This window comes from Trichomycterus rosablanca, chromosome 5, assembly GCF_030014385.1.
Source record: "Trichomycterus rosablanca isolate fTriRos1 chromosome 5, fTriRos1.hap1, whole genome shotgun sequence".
NCBI classification, from domain to species: domain Eukaryota; kingdom Metazoa; phylum Chordata; class Actinopteri; order Siluriformes; family Trichomycteridae; genus Trichomycterus; species Trichomycterus rosablanca.
The window spans coordinates 20,316,049-20,339,263 of NC_085992.1; the positions used below are offsets into that span (position 1 = coordinate 20,316,049).

The window sequence follows — 23,215 nt, forward strand, 5'->3', positions numbered from 1 at the left end:
AAGGACGTCGCAAATGGACAAAAAAAAAGCTTACAGTTAATGCGTGAGTTTAAATGAAATAAAAAAAAACTTTAACCATAATTCAACATTTAGCAGAAGGATAACACAAAATGTTTATTGTGTCAGTTGTAATATTTGTCTCAATTCTACACGTTTTTTTCTTTCATTTACTCAATCTAGGTGTAATCCAAGTGGAATCAGATGCACATGGCATGGATAAAAATGAAATACAAAAACTATGTTCAAGGCATGTTTATTACATGTAAATCATTAGTTTCTAGTGCATAAACTGTGGAATATTAAGAACTGCATTGGTACAGTCTGAACACTTTTTATTGCCATCTCTCCAGTGATTGGTGAAAAACCAGAAAAACCACTGTTGAAGGACGATAAAGAAACCATCTCCGCTGCCTCAGAGTGGGATGATACTGGGATAATTTACAGAGGTAAAGTATATGTTGAACATAGAGCATGGCATTTCATTTGATCTACCATGATAATGTGTGCGACTGTCCTCTAACAGAATGTGATGGGCAGTTCCGAATAAGGGACCATCCACCTCCAAAGCTCAGCTTAGAACAGTAAAAATGTCCTACCAAATATCTGAAATATTTAGAACACAAAAAGCTATGTTTGATCATAACATGTTATTTTTGTCTCTTGAGTTTAATGACTTGTTTCCGAATAAGAGCTCTTCGATCCTCGAGGAAAGGACACGCCAGGTTTGCATGAGAAAAGTGCGAGTAACCCCGGTTTAGGTTTAAGTTAACCTGCCAGCGAGCAGGTTAGCTTCAGAGCGTAAGTTGCTATAGTAACTGACACAGGCTCTCTTTAATCTCGGTTTCTGTAATGGAAAACCTCTAGTTTTCGTTAATTCTGAGTTACTTACCCGGTTTAATCACTTAACCCGCTTTTTGGAATACCCCCGATCCACACTCCAATTCAGTTAGTGGCGGTAATGCATCGATAAGCTTGGTCTGCCAACTGCCAATGAACACAAAGAAGAAGAAGTAAAACGAAGAAGAAGATTAACAGCTGTAAAAGAATGGCAGAGGGGGAAGACGATTATATGTCTGAAGCTTTTCTTAACCCATTGTAAGTTATTCTACAGCAGTTTTTTGGAAGTTCCGTGACATTTAAACTATTTAAGCAATATTGTCTTGACCTAATGCCGTGAAAGTAATCAGGGAAGTGGAAACGCCGAGTGTCAGTACTCGTTGAATATGCAGCAAAATATGCCAAAACGAAATTCTGTTACTTACTTTGTTTTTAACCTTTGAAAAATTACAACGCGTGTAGTAAGATAACGTAGTTGTTAGTACTGAGCGTGTGTATTTAACTGCGGACTATCGACGCTTTTTACAGTCTAAACGTATGATTAAAAAAAGGTACCCGCTCGCACGGAGCATTAAGAACGAGTTAATTTTTAATTAACGCTATTTCTTGACAGATAGGTTAATCTGTGTTCAAGAACTAAGGGAACGTCTAAAAACTGCGTGAAGCGGATAACTTCTTATAATAGATTAAAGGTTGTGGTAGTTGCCTAGTGACGTGCCGCCAGCTACACTTGCATTACACAAGAAAAGTACTACACTTTGCGTACAGTAATCATTAAAAGAAATAAATGTAAATTATTTAATAAGCCTAAAATATGATACAGGTTGTAGTAGTTATCTAGTGAGTTGCAGTACTTACTACATTTGCATTACAAAATAAAAGCCCAACAAAATGGTCATAGTAATATTGTAAAAGATGACAAATAACAGCTTCTTCTTCAGTGTAGATTTGAAAATATTAAATGCTGTAGTAGTTACCTAGTCACTTGTACTAGTTACTAGAACTACATTATAAAATACATTTCCTAATGGGTTTAATGTAGTGAAAAATATAAAACAACAAAAAAAGGAAAAATAGGGTTAGAGTTAGCTGCAAAAGTAGGGAGAGCATCGAGCTGCTGCGTCTGCACGAACCATCTTGAAAACCCTGAGAGTAAAAGTGTTTGCACATTTATCAAACAGAAACTCAAAAATATGTTTAGTCACAACGCATTAACAAAAGACTAATACCAATAACAGTGATTTCTGATTTTACGGTCAATGACCCAACAGATTTAAGCTCATGGACTCTTGTTTTGTAAATCCAGCGCTGACATTTGTAGAAGGCAAGGTTGGAGTCTCATTAACTTTTGTGTCTGTATTAGTCAAACAGATATTAATAGAGGCCAACATCCTGAATCATACTCTAATCCAAGACCAGCGTACTCTGTCCATGTTTTCAAAAAGCATCCAACAAAGGCAGCAGGCCTCTCACCTTTGTTTGGTTTATAATTAGTCACGACAGTTAAATCTGCCTGTTTACTAGGGCTGCAACTAACGATTATTTTAGTAGTCGACTAATCTGACGATTATTTTTTCGATTAGTCGACTAGTCAACGATTATTTATGTCATACCCTCCATCTCTGCCTTAACATAACAAAACCCTGTTATGTTATTTAAGTTCCAATATCAAATTAAAATAATGACCCATAAAACATGAATATGAAACTTAAGCTTGATAGTTTAATTAAATATATTTGAAACATTAATACACAATCACAATAAAAAATTCAATTAAATAAGAAAGCTTTGGACAGCATTAGAAACTGTTATGTTTCAGAAGTTATCACTCTGGAAGTCAAAAACATTTATAACATGTCGTTGAGAAACTTGTGAATGCTGTCTGTGAAGACCTCAGACATTTGAGGGGTGCATGAACCTCTTCTCTTCTCATCCACACTCCATTGCTTAGTGCTATTAATAGAAAGAGCAAAAGAGAAAGCTGTATTAATTATCACAAACTGAAGGCTATGTATCATAGTTACAAATAGTTTACTGGCTATGCCAACTAAACCATAACAGGTTAAATATCTTAACTGAATTATCTGCTGAGCTAACTAGCTATCATTAAGTAGAGGAGGCTTATTATTTAGAATCAGTGCTCTCATTAACGAGAGCAAAAAATATGGAAGATGAGACAGGGTAACGTTAGGCTATAATGTTAAGTTATATAACGTTACTCATATAAATGACTGATTAACTATTGCACTTAATGAGTTAGCTAGCAAACAAACCTGAAAAATAGCTATCTCTTAAATAGTTTTCCGACAAGTACTCTAGCATTAACAAACATTTAATAACTACGTTGGTTAAAGCACAAAGCGGTGTAAAAACTTACCGGAATAACGCTGGTCATCACGGCCGCAAGGCGTTTCACTGTAGTGCTGGTGTGAAACCATAACTCTGCTTTGTAGTGTCTGCGCCCATCTCGTTTCTTTGGGTTATTTTGGCTGAAATACTTTAGAAAGTTTCAGTCTCTTTATCTTTACCTCTCTGTCTTCATAAACTCCCCGCTGCGCCCCCTGCAGTTCTTTTAGTGCATTGCAATAATAACGATGCGTCGACAATGAAATTCCACGTCGACAAATTTTTATAGTCGACGTTATCGATTACGTCGACTAATCGTTGCAGCCCTACTGTTTACAGCAAGTACATTTTAAGAAATCCAACAATTTGTCACAGAATCTATGAATATGTTTACTGTCATATCATGGAAAGGACAGAGGTTCTTTGCCTTTGACACTCTCCTGAGCATTCTCAGGCCTAGCTAATTCATATGGAAAATCATTACACTGACGTAGTGCTGGGCGGTATGACAGTACATTTGGTATACTGTCTTTGATTCTTCATACCATATGGATTTTCCAAATACTACCATACCGTAGCATAGTTAATACAACAGCTGTAGGCTTCAGTAGGCAGCAAATAATATAATATTGTGTTGCTAAAAGCACTATGGAGCATTGTGCAGTTTAGATACAGTTCACAAGTTAGCCAAGTAGCGTTAGCATGACAGGGTTAACAGATGAGAGAGACTTCCTCGATATGTTGTAAAAAAAAAAAAAAAAAAGATGGAGGATAAAGAGAGGAAGACCAAATATGCACCGGAGGAACCTGCCAAATAAATTAGGCGTGTTGGCAGTTTAGAACAGACTAAAACACTATATGCTGTACAGTTTGTCGAGCCACGGCTGCAAACAATGATATTACGAACGCAGTAACAATCCACATATGCAAGGACACGATTCCTCTATAGACAGTCGAGAAAGAAGCTTTCAGGGCAATAATTAAAACGGTGGAATCATGGTATGTCTTACGGGGCGAAAATACTTTAGGTCAGTTGCCAAACCAACGTTATTAGTGAATTGGAAGCAGAGATATTTTAAGTTATCCACTTTTCTACAACAGACCTGTGGTCAAGTTGTACAGTGGAGTTTGCAAACATCATTTTATTTGTTAAAGAGAGAGCTAAGGGTAATTGTACAATGCTTAAATATTAAATAAACAGTAAAAATTGTATTTATTGCAACTGTTTAACGCGTACTGATTCCATCATATATTGTATCATTTTGTGGGGCCAAGCAAAGCTTATAGTATTCAAAACCATTATTATATACTGGTGCTGGTCATATAAAATTAGAATATCATGAAAAAGTTGATTTACTTCAGTAATTCCATTCAAAAAGTGAAACTTGTATATTATATTCATTCATTACACACAGACTGATATATTTCAAATGTTTATTTCTTTTAATGTTGATGATTATAACTGACAACTAATGAAAACCCCAAATTCAGTATCTCAGAAAATTAGAATATTACTTAAGACCAATACAAAAAAAGGATTTTTAGAAATGTTGGCCAACTGAAAAGTATGAACATGAAAAGTATGAGCATGTACAGCACTCAATACTTAGTTGGGGCTCCTTTTGCCTGGATTACTGCAGCAATGCGGCGTGGCATGGAGTCCATCAGTCTGTGGCACTGCTCAGGTGTTATGAGAGCCCAGGTTGCTCTGATAGTGGCCTTCAGCTCTTCTGAATTGTTGGGTCTGGCGTATCGCATCTTCCTCTTCACAATACCCCATAGATTTTCTATGGGGTTAAGGTCAGGCGAGTTTGCTGGCCAATTAAGAACAGGGATACCATGGTCCTTAAACCAGGTACTGGTAGCTTTGGCACTGTGTGCAGGTGCCAAGTCCTGTTGGAAAATGAAATCTGCATCTCCATAAAGTTGGTCAGCAGCAGGAAGCATGAAGTGCTCTAAAACTTCCTGGTAGACGGCTGCGTTGACCTTGGACCTCAGAAAACACAGTGGACCAACACCAGCGGATGACATGGCACTCCAAACCATCACTGACTGTGGATACTTTAGACTGGACCTCAAGCAACGTGGATTCTGTGCCTCTCCTCTTTTCCTCCAGACTCTGGGACCTTGATTTCCAAAGGTAATGCAAAATTTACCTTCATCAGAGAACATAACTTTGGACCACTCAGCAGTCCTTTTTGTCTTTAGCCCAGGCGAGACGCTTCTGACGCTGTCTCTTGTTCAAGAGTGGCTTGACACAAGGAATGCGACAGCTGAAACCCATGTCTTGCATACGTCTGTGCGTGGTGGTTCTTGAAGCACTGACTCCAGCTGCAGTCCACTCTTTGTGAATCTCCCCCACATTTTTGAATGGGTTTTGTTTCACAATCCTCTCCAGGGTGTGGTTATCCCTATTGCTTGTACACTTTTTTCTACCACATCTTTTCCTTCCCTTCGCCTCTCTATTAATGTGCTTGGACACAGAGCTCTGTGAACAGCCAGCCTCTTTAGCAATGACCTTTTGTGTCTTGCCCTCCTTGTGCAAGGTGTCAATGGTCGTCTTTTGGACAACTGTCAAGTCAGCAGTCTTCCCCATGATTGTGTAGCCTACAGAACTAGACTGAGAGACCATTTAAAGACCTTTGCAGGTGTTTTGAGTTAATTAGCTGATTAGAGTGTGGCACCAGGTGTCTTCAATATTGTACCTTGTCACAATATTCTAATTTTCTGAGATACTGAATTTGGGGTTTTCATTAGTTGTCAGTTATAATCATCAACATTAAAAGAAATAAACATTTGAAATATATCAGTCTGTGTGTAATGAATGAATATAATACACAAGTTTCACTTTTTGAATGGAATTACTGAAATCAACTTTTTCATGATATTCTAATTTTATGACCAGCACCAGTACATGGTGAAATCAAAGCTTTTTATATTCTATATACTCATGACAGTAGAATAAGCCAGACATATAAAAAGTCCCAGTCATACAAAAAAAATATACTGTAAAAAATTGCCATGATACAAATTTTTGGTCATACCGCCCAGCCCTACACTGACGTTATGTAGGTGCTGCATCCATCAATTGAGCTTTAGTCAGTGACACCTTGTTCCATAGCACGCAATAAAATAGTGCGAAAATTTGGACCAGTCATTTGAGAGTGTGCCGTCAAGTTCTTAAGATTTTGTACAAATTGTTCGGGTTTCTTATGAGATGGTAACATGGACAAAATGTCCTTCATTTTAAATACAGATTGAGGTTAATGCAATATTTAGTTTTTTCTTCATCTCTCTGAACATGAAAATGATTTGTACTAAGTGATGGTTGAGCTGCTGTTGTCAGATCAGGGTCCAATGTAGGTGCAGTAGGAACGTCAACCGCATCAGGGGTATAGGGATTGCTTACAGTCTCCTTGCTTACATACCCCATGGAATCTTAAGTTTGTGCCAAAACTACATATTTTGGAGAGGTACTGGATGAATCTGGAGTTGTAATATTTTTTCTTACATTTACAAGCACATTTTTAGCTCTTTTCACCTGACTTTTATCCCAAGTGGATTTTACATTTAACCAAAAAGTCAAACTTTGCCACATTTAAGAAAAGTTTAATTTTGGATCACCATAACAATCATCAATACAAATTTTAGCAGTACAGTGGTACCTTGAAACCCAACGTCACTTGGTTCTGGGAGAGGCACTGAGTTTAGAAGACGTTGAGTTTCAAGATATTTTTTTCCCATATGGGAAACCTGTTAATGCGTTTCATGGTCCCATGGAACTTCATATATTTAGGCTTTTGTAAATTAATGGGGTTGTTTTTACACAGAAAATAACACAAAAATAATATAAACAAACACTAAAATACAGTTTCCTATGTCAAGTCAAGTAAAATTTATTTATATAGCACTTTTTACAATAGACATTGTCTCAAAGCAACTTTACAAAATCCAGGACCAACAGATACAAAAACCCTTGTTGAGCAAGCCGAGGGCGACAGTGGCAAGGAAAAACTCCCTTAAAATTACAGGAAGAAACCTTGAGAGGAACCAGACTCAGCAGGGCCCATCCTTCTTGGGTAGCCTGGAGAATACTTTAAATAAATTGAATTTACACAAATCATACCAACACAGAATTAAAATGAACTAAAAGTTATAACTAGCAATAAATAAATAGATTAATAAATAAATAATAATTCATTCAGTCCAGTCTGTAAAATAGTCTGTAGTGAGTTCTTAACATTCTTGGTGCAAACACGCCAGGTACCCGTCACATCCGGCAGAAGAAGCATTGTTGGCACGGCAGTCTCGACTTCATTGCTTAATCTCGGGCGGGTAAACAGGTTTCCATCAGAACCACCTCGGGGTAAGACAACAGAAAATGTAGTTAAAAATGTGAAATGTGAGTTGAGTAAAATATCATTTTTACAGAGAGCTTTAGACTCCGGCAGCCCTAATTATTACAGCATAACTAAAAGGGAGGGCGAGCAGGGAACAAGGTCATGAAGGCTTTCACAGGACATCAGCGCCCACCTCCCCCACCACCATCAAACCTGAGTGATCGGACAAGAGAGGCAGAACGACAGCAACCCAACAGCCCTGATCACCACAAGTTTCTATGACCAAGAAACCCCAAGCTCTGTGCCTTTGTCTATACCAATCAAAAGCCTGAGTAAATAAATATGTTTACAGTCTAGACTTAAACATTGAGTTGTAGAGCTTTGTAAGAAAATGCTCTTCCACCAGCTGTGATCTTTTTAATTCTTGGAACTATAAGTAACCCTGCATCTTGTGAGCAGGTGGACATGCTGGGTTGTAGTGATCAATCAGCTCACTCAGATTCTGTGGAGCCAGACCATGTAGCACTTTATAAGTTAGTAAAAGTATTTTGTAATCAATGCGGAATTTACCTGGCAGCCAGTGTAGAGATGATAGAACAGAACTAATATGATCAAACTTTCTAGTTCTGGTTAGCACTCAAGCTGCTGCATTTTGAACTAACTGGAGTTTGTTTATGGATCTACCAGAGCATCCAGTGAGAAGAACATTACAATAATCTAACCAAGAAGTTATAAATGCATGGATCAGTTTTTCGGCGTCATTTACAGATAGTATATTTCTTATTTTAGAAATATTACGCAGATGAAAGAAAGCAACTCTAGTAATATTATTAACGTGTGTATCTAAGGAGAGATCTGAATCTATTGTGACACCCAAGTTTTTTTTTTTACATCTAAGCTCTGAGTAACAGAGAAAGTGTTTAGGTTTAGCACCAGGTTAGACAACTTGTCTCTTGCAGCTTTAAATCCAACAAGTAAGACCTCTGTTTTATCTGAATTTAGTAAAAGAAAGTTACACGACATCCAGTTTTTCATGTCGTTTACACAATCTTCAATCTTACTGATTGTGTCAGTACCATTTAGTTTGGCTGATATATACAGCTGTGTGTCGTCTGCATAGCAGTGAAAATTTATGCCATGTTTATGAATAATTTTTCCTAATGGAAGCATATAGAGTGTAAAGAATAGAGGTCCCAGTACTGACCCCTGTGGAACACCACACACTAAATGTTGGTACTTGCTTTCATCTTTTCACGCTTAGATTAATGCAATTCCTTTTTTATTGGTCTTTCTGCTTAGCTGGTAAACCGGCTTCAGCTTATTCAAAATTCATGTGTAACCTAACTACCTCTCCTGTCAGGAATGTAACCAATGTGCAAAACAAGATGTTTAAATTCTAATAAGCATCAAACAACAAAACTTCAAAAACTTTATTTTAATTTTAATTGCTAATTTTGGTGTTTTGTCAGATTAGATGTTCGGCCAGGTGTGCCAATGTTGAAACGTGTAAAGACGGTTTTGAGAAAGGAGACAAAAGCAGCAATTACTCAGAGTCATCAGAAAAGCTACAAAGAACAGGAGCAGGAAAGACGAGATGCAGCTCTGCAAACTTCTATAAGCAGAGAAAATAAAGGGTTTGCACTGCTGCAGAAGATGGGGTACAATGCAGGACAAGGCCTGGGTAAAGAAGGTTAGTACTGTTATATATTTTTATGGCTGCAGTGCAATGTTCAATTATGTGTTACTTGTCAGTGTTAGGACCTATAAATCTGACAACTGTTAAGGCTTTATCATTACAGTATTTATCGGCACCGTGATTGAGACTGTTTCAAACTTATAGTTTATGAAGCAGCCTTTATCTTTCATTTTTTCTAGCTTGTTTCTGTGATTATGCACATTAAACAAAAACTTTTACTTTTATCCATTATAGTTGGAAAGCTGGTCTTTGTTGCTTGTTTTTATCAACTTTATCATTGATTTATGCCTATCATATGCTTTATCATTGATTAATGTCTTTATCATTGATTTAGTCCTCTAGCAGTTCATTAAAAAAGTAAGGGGAATAAAAGAAAAAACTGCTTGATTCATTTTCTATTTATTGTTGAGACACTGGAATCAAAATACTTTCATTTAACCAGTACTTGCTTTAGGTATCCATATACAGTCGAGCCGGAAAGTCTGCACACCCCTTTCACCTTTTCTACGTTTTATTACATTACAGACTCATTCTATAATAGATTGTGTGCTCTTTTTTTGCCTCAAACATCTACACACAATTGCCAATAATTACGAAGTGAAAACAGCGTTTAGAACATATGCAATTTTATTTTACTGAAAATTTTTTTATTTAGGGGTTACATATCTGTACACACCCTTAGCCTAATACTTGGTTGCAGTGGTGTATAAAGTACCTGAAGGCCATACTTGAGTAAAAGTACAAGTATCTTACCAGAAATTTTCTATAGATAGAAGTAAAAGTCACCTTTTAGAATATTACTTGAGTAAAAGTCTAAAAGTATCTGATTTTTAATGTACTTAAGTATCAAAAGTAATTTGTATTAAGTATTAAAAGTAGAAGTAAATGCTGTTAGTATAAACTGAAGCGGTCATTTTGAAAAATATGAAGATTGTTCTTTTAATCCTGTAAACCACCTTAACAACCTTTTTTCTTCCTTCCATCTGAACATGATTTGTGCCAATTCATGATTATAATCAGCTGTTCACATCACCAATTTGAAATCACATCATTATTTAGTTGTTTTTTTTACCTTATAACTAGCCCTATATTGCTATGTTCCAACTTTTTTAGAATGCGTTGTAGAAAAATGCATGTACTGTATGTGTATGTTAAGAATTGTAATGAAGTTGACCAGACAGAACATTAAATATTTTGGGTCCATATAGGATGAAATAAGAGTCGATGTAAATGTAAGAAACACTGCATCTATTTTATTTGCATTTTCTATACTGTCCCATTTTTTATTTGGGTAGTGCTGGACATTAATTCGATATCGATATACGTATATCGCGATAGAAAATGTTTCAATAACGGTGATATGATTTTTAAACAAATTCGATCGATATGCATACGTCAGTGCGTGATGCCGTACGCCACAGGCACGAAGCCAGTGCTCTGCGTCACCGCTCTGATTACACTCCGCTACAACACGGTGGATATTAGCAGCAAAATGAGATCAACAGCTGTGAGTGAACGAGCATCCACAGTTAAAAAAGAAGCAGTAGAAATAGTTGATAAAAGAGGAAAGACTAGACTCTTTTTTTTTTCTGTATACTTTAAGCAAAACATCTGCTGCAGCAAATTCCGCAGCAACTCTTAAGCACTTTTTATATTCTTTATCCTGGTTGAGCACTTTTGTTTGAAAATGTTTACATACAAATAATAATCAGTCCATGTTGTGGATTAAAGTTAGTTAAGACCAGAGGTGGAAAGTAACGAATTACATTTACTCGCGTTACTGTAATTGAGTGTACTTTTTTGTTTTTTGTGTACTTATACTTTTTAAAGTAGATTTCACAGCCTGTAATTTTTCTTTTACTTAAGTATGTTTTGTATTAAGAATTGTAATTCGCTACATTTTAAATAAGATCCGTTACTGAGTAAAATAATAAACGCTAAAGAAATCGCGTCTGGGAATCTGCTGCAGTGAATTCTGCGACGGGGAGTCGGATCTTTTGTCTCGGTTCCTTTTAAAGAGCCGTATATATACATAACGACTCCCAGAAGCGCGAATCGATTCCTTTATTTCAGTTTAAAGGGCCGTTCAATAGATTCAAATAATTCTACGACACATCACTAGTGGTTATACAGTTTAAAAAAGTTTTATGGGACTAAAATGACACATTACACACCCCTAAATGTTTTAAATGTTGTATCAACATGTTTCTTCTATTATATTTGAATTAAAAACAACTATTGTGAGATTTATATCCACTTGTCCTGTTTGCATTACACAGAAGAGACCCCCCCCCCGCGCTGTTAATAAAGTAACTAAGTAACGTTTACTCTGAGTACATTTTAAATGAGTTAACTTTTACTTGAGTAGATTTTTAGACTAGTAACTTTACTCGTACTTAAGTAAAAATTTATTAAAGTAATAGTACTTTTACTTGAGTACAATATTTTAGTACTCTTTCCACCTCTGGTTAAGACATATGTTAATATATTATATTATACAGTATATTGTCAAAGCTTATGTTTATTTGAGAATGATGTCGTGTTTTTGTCTGTATACAAATGCTGAATACAAGTAAAAGGTGAAAGCTAATTTATTTTTATTATTATTATTATTATTATTATTTCTAAAATATTATGTAGTTGTAAAGGGTGAGATTTCATAGACTTTGCAAATAAATTTTTCAGAGGTTCGCAGGTACAGCCTTTCAATGTTGGTGTTCCTGGCAGTTTTTCTGACATTTGTATTATTCATATTGATATCGGAATTATATCGTATCGACCGAAATTAGGAGTCATATCGTGATATAAATTTTAGCCATATCGTCCAGCCCTATATTTGGGTAGTATATTCAAGTCAGGAATACTGTATATATCCCAATAACCAGAATTAATTTGAAGCAAAACTCAAGAAAGTTTAACAAAACATGTGGCACTTTTAACCCTTTAATGATCTGCTCAACTATTAGTTTAAATCTAAATAGCTGGGTAAAATAAGCTGTATTTAAATAATCTTTTTTGGGCTGTATCTACTCCCTTACTGGCATGTGTTAAACTAAAAAAATATTGGTGTTCTTACTTTAAGAAAACACCATTTCTAACTTGTATGTCGACTTGAAGTCAGCAGCTGAAAAATCATCCATAAAAAGTTGGATACGTTGAGTTCTTGCTGAGACCATTAAAGGGTTAAAGACGTGCATTTTCCTCAGCACCATGAATCTTTCCTCTGCCGGTGTAATACAGAAGTTATCTGAGGAAATATTTGTCTGTAGGTGAGTTTTTAAAAATGATGGACGTGTCTTCATGTCTGCACCGAATTAATTACAAACAAATTTAGTGAAACGTTATATTTGTGGTTCGAATGTAATTGAAAATGGTAGCTAGATATCTGAACAATGTTAATGCTAATAATAATAATAATAAATAAATAATAAATAAATGATGCTTTGGCTTTACTTTGATTACTTAATTATTCTTAACATCAGTGTGTTGGACGGGGAGGTTCTGAAATACCGGTATTTTTATATCTTTGAGTGAACGACGCGCTTCCCTCTGATCGCGAATGTTTGTTTACACATACGCATTAATGTGTTTAACCACCGATCTAATTTACAAGCGCAGGTTCGCCAACCCTGCGTGCACTCTGTCACACATCTCACATCATTTAGCTAAAAAATTCTTGTCGTTTTATTTTGTAGTAACGAGTAATGAATTTACATACGGCAAATGTATCGGAGTAAAAGTACACATTTTCTTTAGGAAATGTAGTGAAGTAAAAGTTAACGATATTTTTTTATACTCCAGTAAAGTACAGATACTCCAAAAAACTACTTAAGTACTAGGGCTGTAATGATATACTCTGCTTACGACCGAGTTTACGATTCGATTTTCTCACGATATTTTAAACAAATGTGAATGAAGAAAATGATTTTTTTTTTCTGAAGTGTAAACAGTGCAAAACAATGCACATTTTCTTGTACATTTTTTAAACAAAAGAAACTTCAGTCCCCTGCAATTAAAGGTAATTACCAAGAACAGAGATTTAACATTGTAAACATTGTAAACAAAATGCTCTATTGTGGCTTCACTATCTTGTGAGTGAAAACATCTCTAAAGCATAACAGTGTACTTTTTCTTTTATATAAAAATAAACATAATAACCTCTTGGTCCTCTGCAAAAAGAACAAAAAATGAGCTTGAAATTATGTTACTGCAACAAAATGTGCTACTGTAACAGTACTGTACTGTAACCTACTAACAGGTTTACCAAATTTAAGTTACTTGTCGGCATCTTAAATTGAAAATCAAAGTAATCAAACAAAGCTCACTGAGCTTAGCTGAGTCTGAGCTGACTCCAGGCACAGCCTACTTTCATAACCTAGGGTACAGACGTTTTTTTTTTTTTTTCCAGAAAAATCAACGTCTACATTTTCAGGCAGAAGCTGAGATCTTTGAGCACTTACCATGTCTCCTGCTGCTGAAAAAACTCGTTCACTTGTTCTGTAGAGATGTCTGGCCTTTGAGTACTTTCTTCCTCGCAGGCAGTGGACGGAGCATTTCACTATGATTGCGCTGTAGGTGTTATCATATTTGTAGTGTTTGCCGTTATGTACACCATGATTTTCTTGCAGTATTTGCAAATTGTTTTGCTTTTGTCAGTTACCCTTTTGCTGTTTTTGTTTCGAGAAACAGGGAAACCAAAGTGATGCCACACCTCAGATTTAAAAGAGGACGGAGCATCCTTAATCTCAAATTCAGCTTCTCTGGTTTCCATTGCAAAACGGAAGAAGTTGTAAGCATATGGGAGCATGACATATGATGTGCTTGTAGGGGTAGAATCAATGGGCGCCCTCTGGTGTTAAAACAATTTTAATTAAATGCCATAAATAACAGAACGCACATGCAATCGCCGATCTCCACGATGCACATCGCTACATTTTTGCATCGCGATGCATCGTGAAATTATGTATCATTACACCCCTATTAAGTACTGTAATTAAGTATTATTACTTCGCTACTATACACCACTGCTTGGTTGATGCACCTTTGGCAGCAATTACAGCTTCAAGGCATTTTGGGAAAGAAGCTACAAGCTTGGCACACTTGTTTCTGGACATTTTTGCCCATTCCTCTTGGCAAGTTCTGTCAGGTTGGATGGGGAGCGTTGATACACAGCCATTTTCAGCTCCTTCCACAGATGTTTGATTGGATTCAGGTCTGGGCTTTGGCTAGGCCACTCAAGGACATTCACAGACTTTCTCCGAAGCCACTTCTTTGTTCTCTTGGCTGTGTGCTTCTGGTTGTTGTCATGTTGGAAGGTAAACCTTCCCCCCAGTCTGAGGTCCAGAACGCTCTGAAGCAGGTTTTCTTTAAGGATATCGGTGTACTTAGCTGCATTCATCTTTCCCTCTATCGGGGCTAGTCGCCCCGGTCCCACTGCTAAAACACATCCCCACATTATGGTGCTGCCACCATTTGCTTCACTGTAGGGATGGCATTAGGCAAATGATGAGTGGTGCCTGGTTTCCTTCATATGTGACGCTTGGTGTTCAGGCCAAAAAGTTAAATTTTGGTTTCATCAGACCAGAGAATTTTGTTTCTCATGGTTTGAGAGTCCTGTAGGTGCATTTTGGCAAACTTTTACTAAGGAGTGACTTCAGTCTGGCCACTCTACCATAAAGTCATGATTTGTGGAGTGCTGCCTGGATGGTTGATCTTCTGATCTCCCATCTCCACAGGGATACACTGAAGCTCTGTCAGAGTGACCCTCAGGTTCCTGCTCACCTCCCTGGCCAAGGCACGATTGCTCAGTTTGGCCAGGCGGCCAGGTCTAGGAAGATTTTTGGTGGTTTCAAACTTCTTCCATTTACAAATGATGATGGTCACTGTGCTCTTTGGGACCTGTAAAGCTGCAGCAATTTTTCTGTACCCTTCTCCAGATCTATGCCTTGATACAATCCTGTTTCTGAGGTCTGCAGATAATTCCTTTGACCCCATGGCTTGGAGTTTGCTCTGATATGTACTGTCAACTGTGGGACCTTATATAGGCAGGTGTTGGCAATCCCCAATCATGCCCAATCAATTGAATTTACCACAGGTGGACTCCAAATAAATTGTAGAATCATCTCAATCAGTATCAGTAACAAAATGCATCTCCACTCACTTTTGGGTGTCATATCAAACGGTGTGCACACTTGTGTACATATGATATTTTACATTTTGATTTGTAATAAATTAGCACAAATGTCTAAAAACCTGCTTTCACCTTGTCATTGTGGGCTATTTTGTGTAGAATTTTGTGACCAAAAATCTACAGTATTATAGAATGAGTCTGTAATGTAATAAAATTTGTGGAAGGTGAAAGGGGTGTGCAGACTTCCCGGCTTGACTAGGAATTAAATGCAAACTTAAGCTGAAACATTTTTGTAAAATGCAATAAAAAAATTATCTGTAATTTGGTAATTCTCTTAAACCTTTATTTAACTTTAAAAGGCATGTCTTTGTACTTTTTATCAGTTAATCATTACAAATATCAAAAGTTGTTCAGCTGTTGTTTCATCTATCAGCAACCAAGGTCTTTAATTGTTTAATTTTAAACTGGATTTTTTAAGGCTCCCTGGCCTTCTAAAGAAGTATTCATCTGTGTGATATGGGCTGTAACAACATCCAGGGCCAGAGGTCAGAGATACTAAAACAGAGATACTTCAATTTCTTTATACCTTGGCCATGTATACCATGAATATACTTTTCTGGCCTAATTCCACCCTTTGGAAGAGGAAGTGAGTGTTTGAGCTTCACTTTAAACCTGTAAAAGTGTTTTTAGTGACAAACTGTTTATTGACATCTCATTTTAAATCCTTCATATTTAAGAATAGAATTCACCCCACCTAGGCATAAAAGTCCTAGCAGACAACATGTTTTATTCAGCACTAAAGGCAATGACTGAACACATTTGACTTTAGCACTCCTGTCTGCTTCACTAAGCAAATCTCTACCTTAAAGGATACAACAAAACATTGTTGTTGTCATATTTTTGTTGGGAACGATGTCGTCTTGAAGGCAGTATTTGTTGCTCTAAAATCTCACTGTACTTTTCTGCATTAATGCTGCCATCACAGAAGTGTAAATTACCAATGCGCCAAAGGGCACTGACAATTCCATACCATAACAGACCTTGGATTTTGAACTTAACAGTCTGGATGGTCCTTTTCATCTTTGGTCTATAGCACATGCCATCCCTTTCATCAGAAAAAATCTGTGATCTGTGTTCAGAAAACACTCTATACCACTTCGGGACATGGTTTACAATAAGGCTTTTACGTTTTAAATGGTATTTGCAAATGTAACTCCGTATTGTAGTGCTTAACAAAGATTTGCCAAAGTAATCCTTTGTCCATGTGGTTATATTAGCTATTGATAAATGACAGTTCTTGATGCAGTGCTGTCTGAGGGATCGGATATAACAGGTGTTCAGCTTAGGCTTGTGTCCTATAAATGTGTCCTGAAATTCCTCCAGATGTGCTGAAGAGGGAGAAATATGCAAAGCCTTTCTAATCTTTTTGAGAAACATTTGTTTTTACAATTTTCATTAATCCTCTTTCATTTTTGCTCCTTAAAAGCCTTTCATGAATACTGCTTTTATACCAAATTATGACTACAAATTACCTGTTAACATCAAATGTTTGAAATCACTTAATTCTTAAAACTTCATTACAAGCCCTCAGTTGCCCCGTCCCAATTTCTTTTGTGTTGCAGACCTGAAATGCAGAAATGGATGTGTATTATCAAATGTAATTCACCAGGTTCACCAGACAAAATATGAAATATCATGGATGAATACTGTCTATAATTAAATAAAAGTCATAATGAATGTAAGAAACACTGCAGGTTTTTTTTTTATTTATTTGCTGTCTCAGCTTCTGTACACCCTTTGATATGACACCCAAAAGTGAGCTGAGGTGCATTTTTTTCACTGATACTGCTTGAGATGTTTCTACAATGTATTTGGAGTCCACCTGTGGTAAATTCAATTGATTGGACATGATTGGGGATTGCCAACACCTGCTTATATAAGGTCCCACAGTTGACAGTACACATCAGGGCAAACTCCAAGCCATTGTGTCAAGGCATAGATCTGGAGAAGGGTACAGAATAATTGCTGCAGCTTTACAGGTCCCAAAGACAGGTCCATTCGTAAATGGAAGTTTGGAATCACCCAAAATTTTCCTAGACTTGACTGCCCGGCCAAACTGAGCAATTGGGGAAGACGGGCATTGGTCAGGGAGGTGAGCAGGAACCCAAAGGTCACTCTGACAGAGCTCCAGCGTACTTGTGGAGAAGGGAGAACCTATCAGAAGATCAACCATCCAGGCAGCACTCCACAAATCACGCCTTTATAGTAGAGTGGCCAGACGGAAGCCACTCCTTAGTAAAAGACATACACTATATTAAGTATTTACTCACCCATCCAAATCATTGGATTTAGGTGTTCCAATTACTTCCATGGCCACAGGTGTATAAAACCAAGCACCTAGGCATGCAGACTGCTTCTACAAACATTTGTGAAAGAATGGGTTGCTCTCAGGAGCTCAGTGAATTCCAGCGTGGTACCGTGATAGGATGCTACCTGTGCAACAAGTCCAGTCGTGAAATTTCCTTGCTACTAAATATTCCACAGTCGACTGTCAGTAGTATTTTAACAAAGTGGAAGCAATTAGGAACGACAGCAACTCAGCCACAAGTGGTAGGCCACATAAAATACCAGAGCGGGAGCAGCGGATGCTAAGGCACATAGTGCGCAGAGGTCGCCAACTTTCTGCAGAGTCAATCGCTACAGACCTCCAAACTTTATGTGGCCTTCTGATTAGTTCAAGAACAGTGCGTAAAGAGCTTCATGGAATGGGTTTCAATGGCTGAGCAGCTGCATCCAAGCCTTACATCACCAAGCGCAGTGCAAAGCATCGGATGCTGTGGTGTAAAGCACGCCGCCACTGGACTCTAGAGCAGTGGAGATGTGTTCTCTGGAGTGACGAATCACGCTTCTCCATCCTGGCAATCTGATGGACGAGTCTGGGTTTGGTGGTTGCCAGGAGAACGGTACTTATCTGACTGCATTGTGCCAAATGTAAAGTTTGGTGGAGGGGGGATTATGGTGTGGGGTTGTTTTTCAGGAGTTGGGCTCAGCCACTTAGTTTGGGGATGGCCCCTTCCTGTTTCAACATGACTGCTCACCAGTGCACAAAGCAAGGTCCATAAAGACATGGATGAGCGAGTTTGGTGTGAAAGAACTTGACTGGCCTGCACAGAGTCCAGACCTCAACCTGATAGAACACCTTTGGGATGAATTAGAGCGGAGACTGTGAGCCAGGCCTTCTCGTCCAACATCAGTGTCTGACCTCACAAATGCGCTTCTGGAAGAATGGTCAAAAATTCCCTTAAACACACTCCTAAACCTTGTGGAAAGCCTTCCCAGAAGAGTAGAAGCTGTTCGTCTATTGTAGAATGAGTTGTAATGTAATAAAACGTGGAGAAGGTGAACGGGGTGTGCAGACTGTATGATGGAAACTACATTTCACACATTTTAACTTAATAAGTTTTATTTATAATTCACCTTTCATAAACAACAGCTGTACAGTAAATAATAAACAAATATAAGACAGATGAAGGACAGAAATATTGTTTGAAATGAATATCTTCAAAAGAGTCTATAGTAAGGAAAGAGTTTCCCAAGCCTGCAGAACTACAAACCTAATTTGCAAAAAATTAGGGTGGTTTTGTAAAACACAAAAAAACAAACAAATGTGTGATTTTGTTAATGTGCAAAAAAAAACAAAAAAAAAACAGAGTGGGCAAGATGACAGTCTATGATGGGTGGGGTAATCAGACAGTGAGTTGTGATGGAGCACCTTTCTCAGTATGTATGTGTGTGCATGGATAGCCCTGTACCACCTGTCAGATGGTAACAAGGCAAATAGTTAGTTTCCAGGGTGTGTTGCATCTCTGCTAATGCTGTCGGCCTGGTTTCCTGATCGGCTGGTATAGACACTGTCCATGTTGGGGAGTCCCGATGATTCGTTCTGCCACACTGACCGTTCGATGCAGATCCTTTCTCTCTGAGACTGTGTAGGTGAAGTACCACACAATCTTGCAGTTCGAGAGGATGCTCTTGATGGTGCTGAGGTACAAGTTCACCAGAAGTTATTGAGGCAGCTGAGCCCATTTTTAGCTTTCTCAGGAAATAATGCGAGACCTAGGAATGCGAGAAAACTGACATGCACTAACTTCTATAGCTTCTTGGAAAAAAGTCTTCTACCTATTCCTTTGTTCTTACAGGGTTTCAGCACATGTATCCTTGGACTGTTGTCTACTTAAACTAGAGTAGGTGGAAGCACTCTGGATAAGTCTGCTAAATGTTGTTAATGTAAAAAAAAATGACGGAAAAAATATTTTGTTGTCATATACAGTAAAATGTCATTTAAAGTATTCTTTAAAATAATTCAGCAAATTTAAACAATAATTGGGTATCATTTAGATTGGACTTATCACAAGTGCTGAGATCTCGAGCCTGCAAGTTTAAATCGACTTGGTTATGCTCTCTGGGCTGGATAAGAGCGTCTGCTAAATGTGAGCGACGGACAAAATATTTTGTTGCAATTCCATATACAGTCCAGTCAGGCGGCTTGGCAAACATCTGCCAGGTGGAAGAGCTGGAGGGATTCCTCAGCAGCAGTAGTTGAGAGATATAACCAGGGTATCTGGCAATGACTAGATGCATAAAAAAAAATAAAAAAAAGATTGGACTAATCTAAGAAACTGCAGGCTTTGGTTACTTAAGATCACATTGATGATTGCAACATTAGTCTTGTCTCACATTTGAAATTAATGTAATAATTTTCAAACTCTCTTTGTCTTGTTTTTTGTCTTATAAAATGTTTAGATTGAACATCAACATAACAGTATCATCAACAATATATTGTGACGCATAAAAATAGTAAAATGCAATGAAGCAAATAATTTTTTGTGCATAGTATACTGTGATTATTCTGATCCTCAGTATGTGTTGACTGTTAAATTGAGCTTTTTTTCAATGCTATTCACCATTAGTACAGTAGTGCCTGAGCTCCAGGGGGTTGGAATCCAGGGCTGGACTCCCAAGCACAGAAGGCACATGGTGTTACGTGACCCTAGCCATTGGGGGACACATCAATGCACTCTTAGTGACAGTCCCAAGCCAGGACAAATGGGAGAATTGCATCAGGGTGGGCATCAGGTGTAAAAACTGTGCCTTATCAAATATGTGGACAATGAAAGCAGCCAAAAGGAATCATTCATTCATTCATTAGTTTAGAAGTATACCTTTGGTGGTCCAGTCTTCTTGGTATTTTGTTTAACAATGACAGCCCCTTAAAATTTCTATGTACAAGCTGAAGGTCAAGTTTCGATGTCTCAAGACTCCATGGTGCCTTTACTACTTTTTTCCCTGAAGATTCTTTATGAAAATTGATTTTAACTTTAATTTGTTTATACGTAAAATTATTTCAAATGGTCCATGAATAAAATAGCAGTTTTCAATTGCTCCTTTCTACATCTTCAGCTTTGAATGTTAACCATGCTAACTTGTAAAATGCTGCAACAAAAGAATGATAAACAGGTAAACAATGTGCATAATGCAAAAAAATATATCCTAAACAGAGCAGCCATACACTTATTTTTCACTTACACACCTAGAGCAATTTAAAGTTAATCCACCTATTGGCATGTTTAAGTAGGTGGGAGGAATCTGATGGATGTTAGGGTTAGCCAAACTTTACATACAATACGATTTGGAGCTGCCAACAGCAAATGACATTATAAGCAAACAATTGTACTATTACTTTGTTGTTTTTATGTTTTAGGAACTGGGTGTGTTGAACCGATTCCTCTTAATATTAAAACTGGTCAGTAAATTTGCATATTAAGATATAATAAATTAACTACTGATTATTACACATGTAACTGCTAGTGTGTTTTTTTAGACAGGGGGGGCATTGGATTGGAAGAATTCAAGAAAAGGAAAGCAGAAGAGGAATTACAAAGTTATCAGACAAAGGTGCAGTTGCAACAACAAATGGAGAAAAGGGTTTTTAATGACTTTAGGTATGTAAGTAAAATTTTAAAAAATCTTTTAAATTTCATTTTTTATACAGTGCATTTTGACAGTGTTCATATCTCTTAGTTAGAAAGTATATAATTGTCATTTTACTCCTCAGTCTACTCTGTCATCCATAATGTAAAAGCATGTTTTATAATAAAAAAAAAGACTAATATAAGTAAAATAAGTTGAAATCTCTTATTTACAAAAGTATTAAGACCATGGCTATTCTAATTGTAATTAGGTGCATTGTTTTTGCTTTAATTATTCTTGAGATGTGTCCGGAACTCCATTAAAGTCCACCTATTGCAATATGAATTGATTGCACATAGTTTGGAAAGGCACATACCTTGGGCCATAAGGGCTCACAATTTATACTCCCTAGTTGGAGTTTGCTAAAATGTGCGTAATAGCCACATGAGAAAAAAGATTCTCTGGTCTGATTAGATGAAAATAAAACTCCTTGATCAGAACAGCAAACCTTATGTCTGGCAAAATATATGTGATTAACATTACATTGAAGGGTGAAAATGTTCAATTATATAAATACAAAAATAAATCCCCAACAAAAAGTGTGCAAAAATCTAAGTGGTTTGAAAATTTCTGAATCCTGTGATGACCCTGATCATGCCGTCATCCCATGCGCCTTTGATGCGCTGCAAAAGCACAATAGACACAGGCGAATGATGCACCATCCAACAGGATTCAGTTGTTTGACGCTCCTGACTGAATGTTTGCAAACTAAAAGACAATATGCATGCATATAACATCAAGGTACTGTGACCTGTCACCTGGATGTTTCTAGCACAACGCAGAAAGTAAGTGTGCATAAAACTTTGTCCTTTAGGAAAGAAGGAGAGTTGGCTCTTTTAACCCCCTTTCGCGCACAGAGCGCCTATGAAAAGAGAACAACACAGAGAGAAGACAACAGGGTTGTGGAATCTCTCATTTATTTAGCTAAGGTTTAACCCCCAAGTGGCTGGTGGGAAAACATGCGTATAAGCAGTAAAGCAGCCAGCAGAGATGGCTCAGTTTGGGTTACTCCAGTTGGCAGGTTATACTAGTGTTTTGTTTGCTGGTCAGGCAGTTAAATGCAAGCAGAGAGTCTGCTAATAGCCTAACTCAGTCCCTGCATGTGTATATCAAACGCTTGCTAGTTCTCCTTTGAAGAGCCACAGAAGAGCCAATAATTTGTGTATTAACAGTCTTTTGTTTGTCGTGTAATCTTCATATAGTTCTTATGTTTGTTCACTATTTGCAGTGGAATTAATCACCTTTGTGGGTCAAATAAACTTGATCTGTGTGGGAACCTTAGTCCTCTCATTGTGGTTTCCCTTACTCCTCCTCTTGGCCTCGTCATGGAAAATTAAATTAAGATGATAAATGAAAACAAAGATTACAGTTGACTTAATTGGAAGAATTCATTGGCACAATTGTGGGTTCTTACAGCAGTGGAATAGCTGAAGAACAAGGTACAGAACTCTGCCCCTCCCTTTATACTGCTCGTCACATTACATTGGGTGTTGGACTTTGGAACCTCCATTCTGTGCTAACTGTTGTTTCTTATCTGCTTACAGCTTAACTTATTTCTGTATTTTAGACTCCCAGCCTTACCTCGAACACCCACATAAGGATTAAACAACTATAAGTATTTAATGCGCAAGCAGCAAAGTACTAATATTCAGGTTATATTAAGCATAAATATAAGCATCTAATTTTTCCATAACACTTCCCCCCTTTTTGTCATCTTAGACAATTAAACTTTGAAAAAACAAGTAATGATAAGTTATCTAGGAGATAATAAGACATTAGGAAAATGGATAAATGTAAGTAAATGGCAAGCATTGCTCCAAAAAAATAAATGAGATA

General features: G+C 37.3%; 1 protein-coding gene across 2 annotated transcripts in view; it reads left to right on the plus strand.

Annotated features, from left to right (window-relative positions):
• The first annotated feature begins 908 nt into the window (after nt 1-908).
• Nucleotides 909-23,215, plus strand: part of gpatch11 (G patch domain containing 11) — a 37,334-nt gene continuing 15,027 nt past the window's right edge. The window contains exons 1-4 of one of the 2 annotated variants that reach the window (XM_062995824.1): nt 909-1,095; nt 8,993-9,213; nt 21,111-21,152; nt 21,231-21,351. In XM_062995824.1, the coding sequence (XP_062851894.1) occupies nt 1,046-1,095; nt 8,993-9,213; nt 21,111-21,152; nt 21,231-21,351 (434 nt within the window). In that variant the 5' untranslated portion in view covers nt 909-1,045. The remainder of the gene's footprint in view (nt 1,096-8,992; nt 9,214-21,110; nt 21,153-21,230; nt 21,352-23,215) is intronic. The other variant, XM_062995825.1, reaches the window with a different exon arrangement.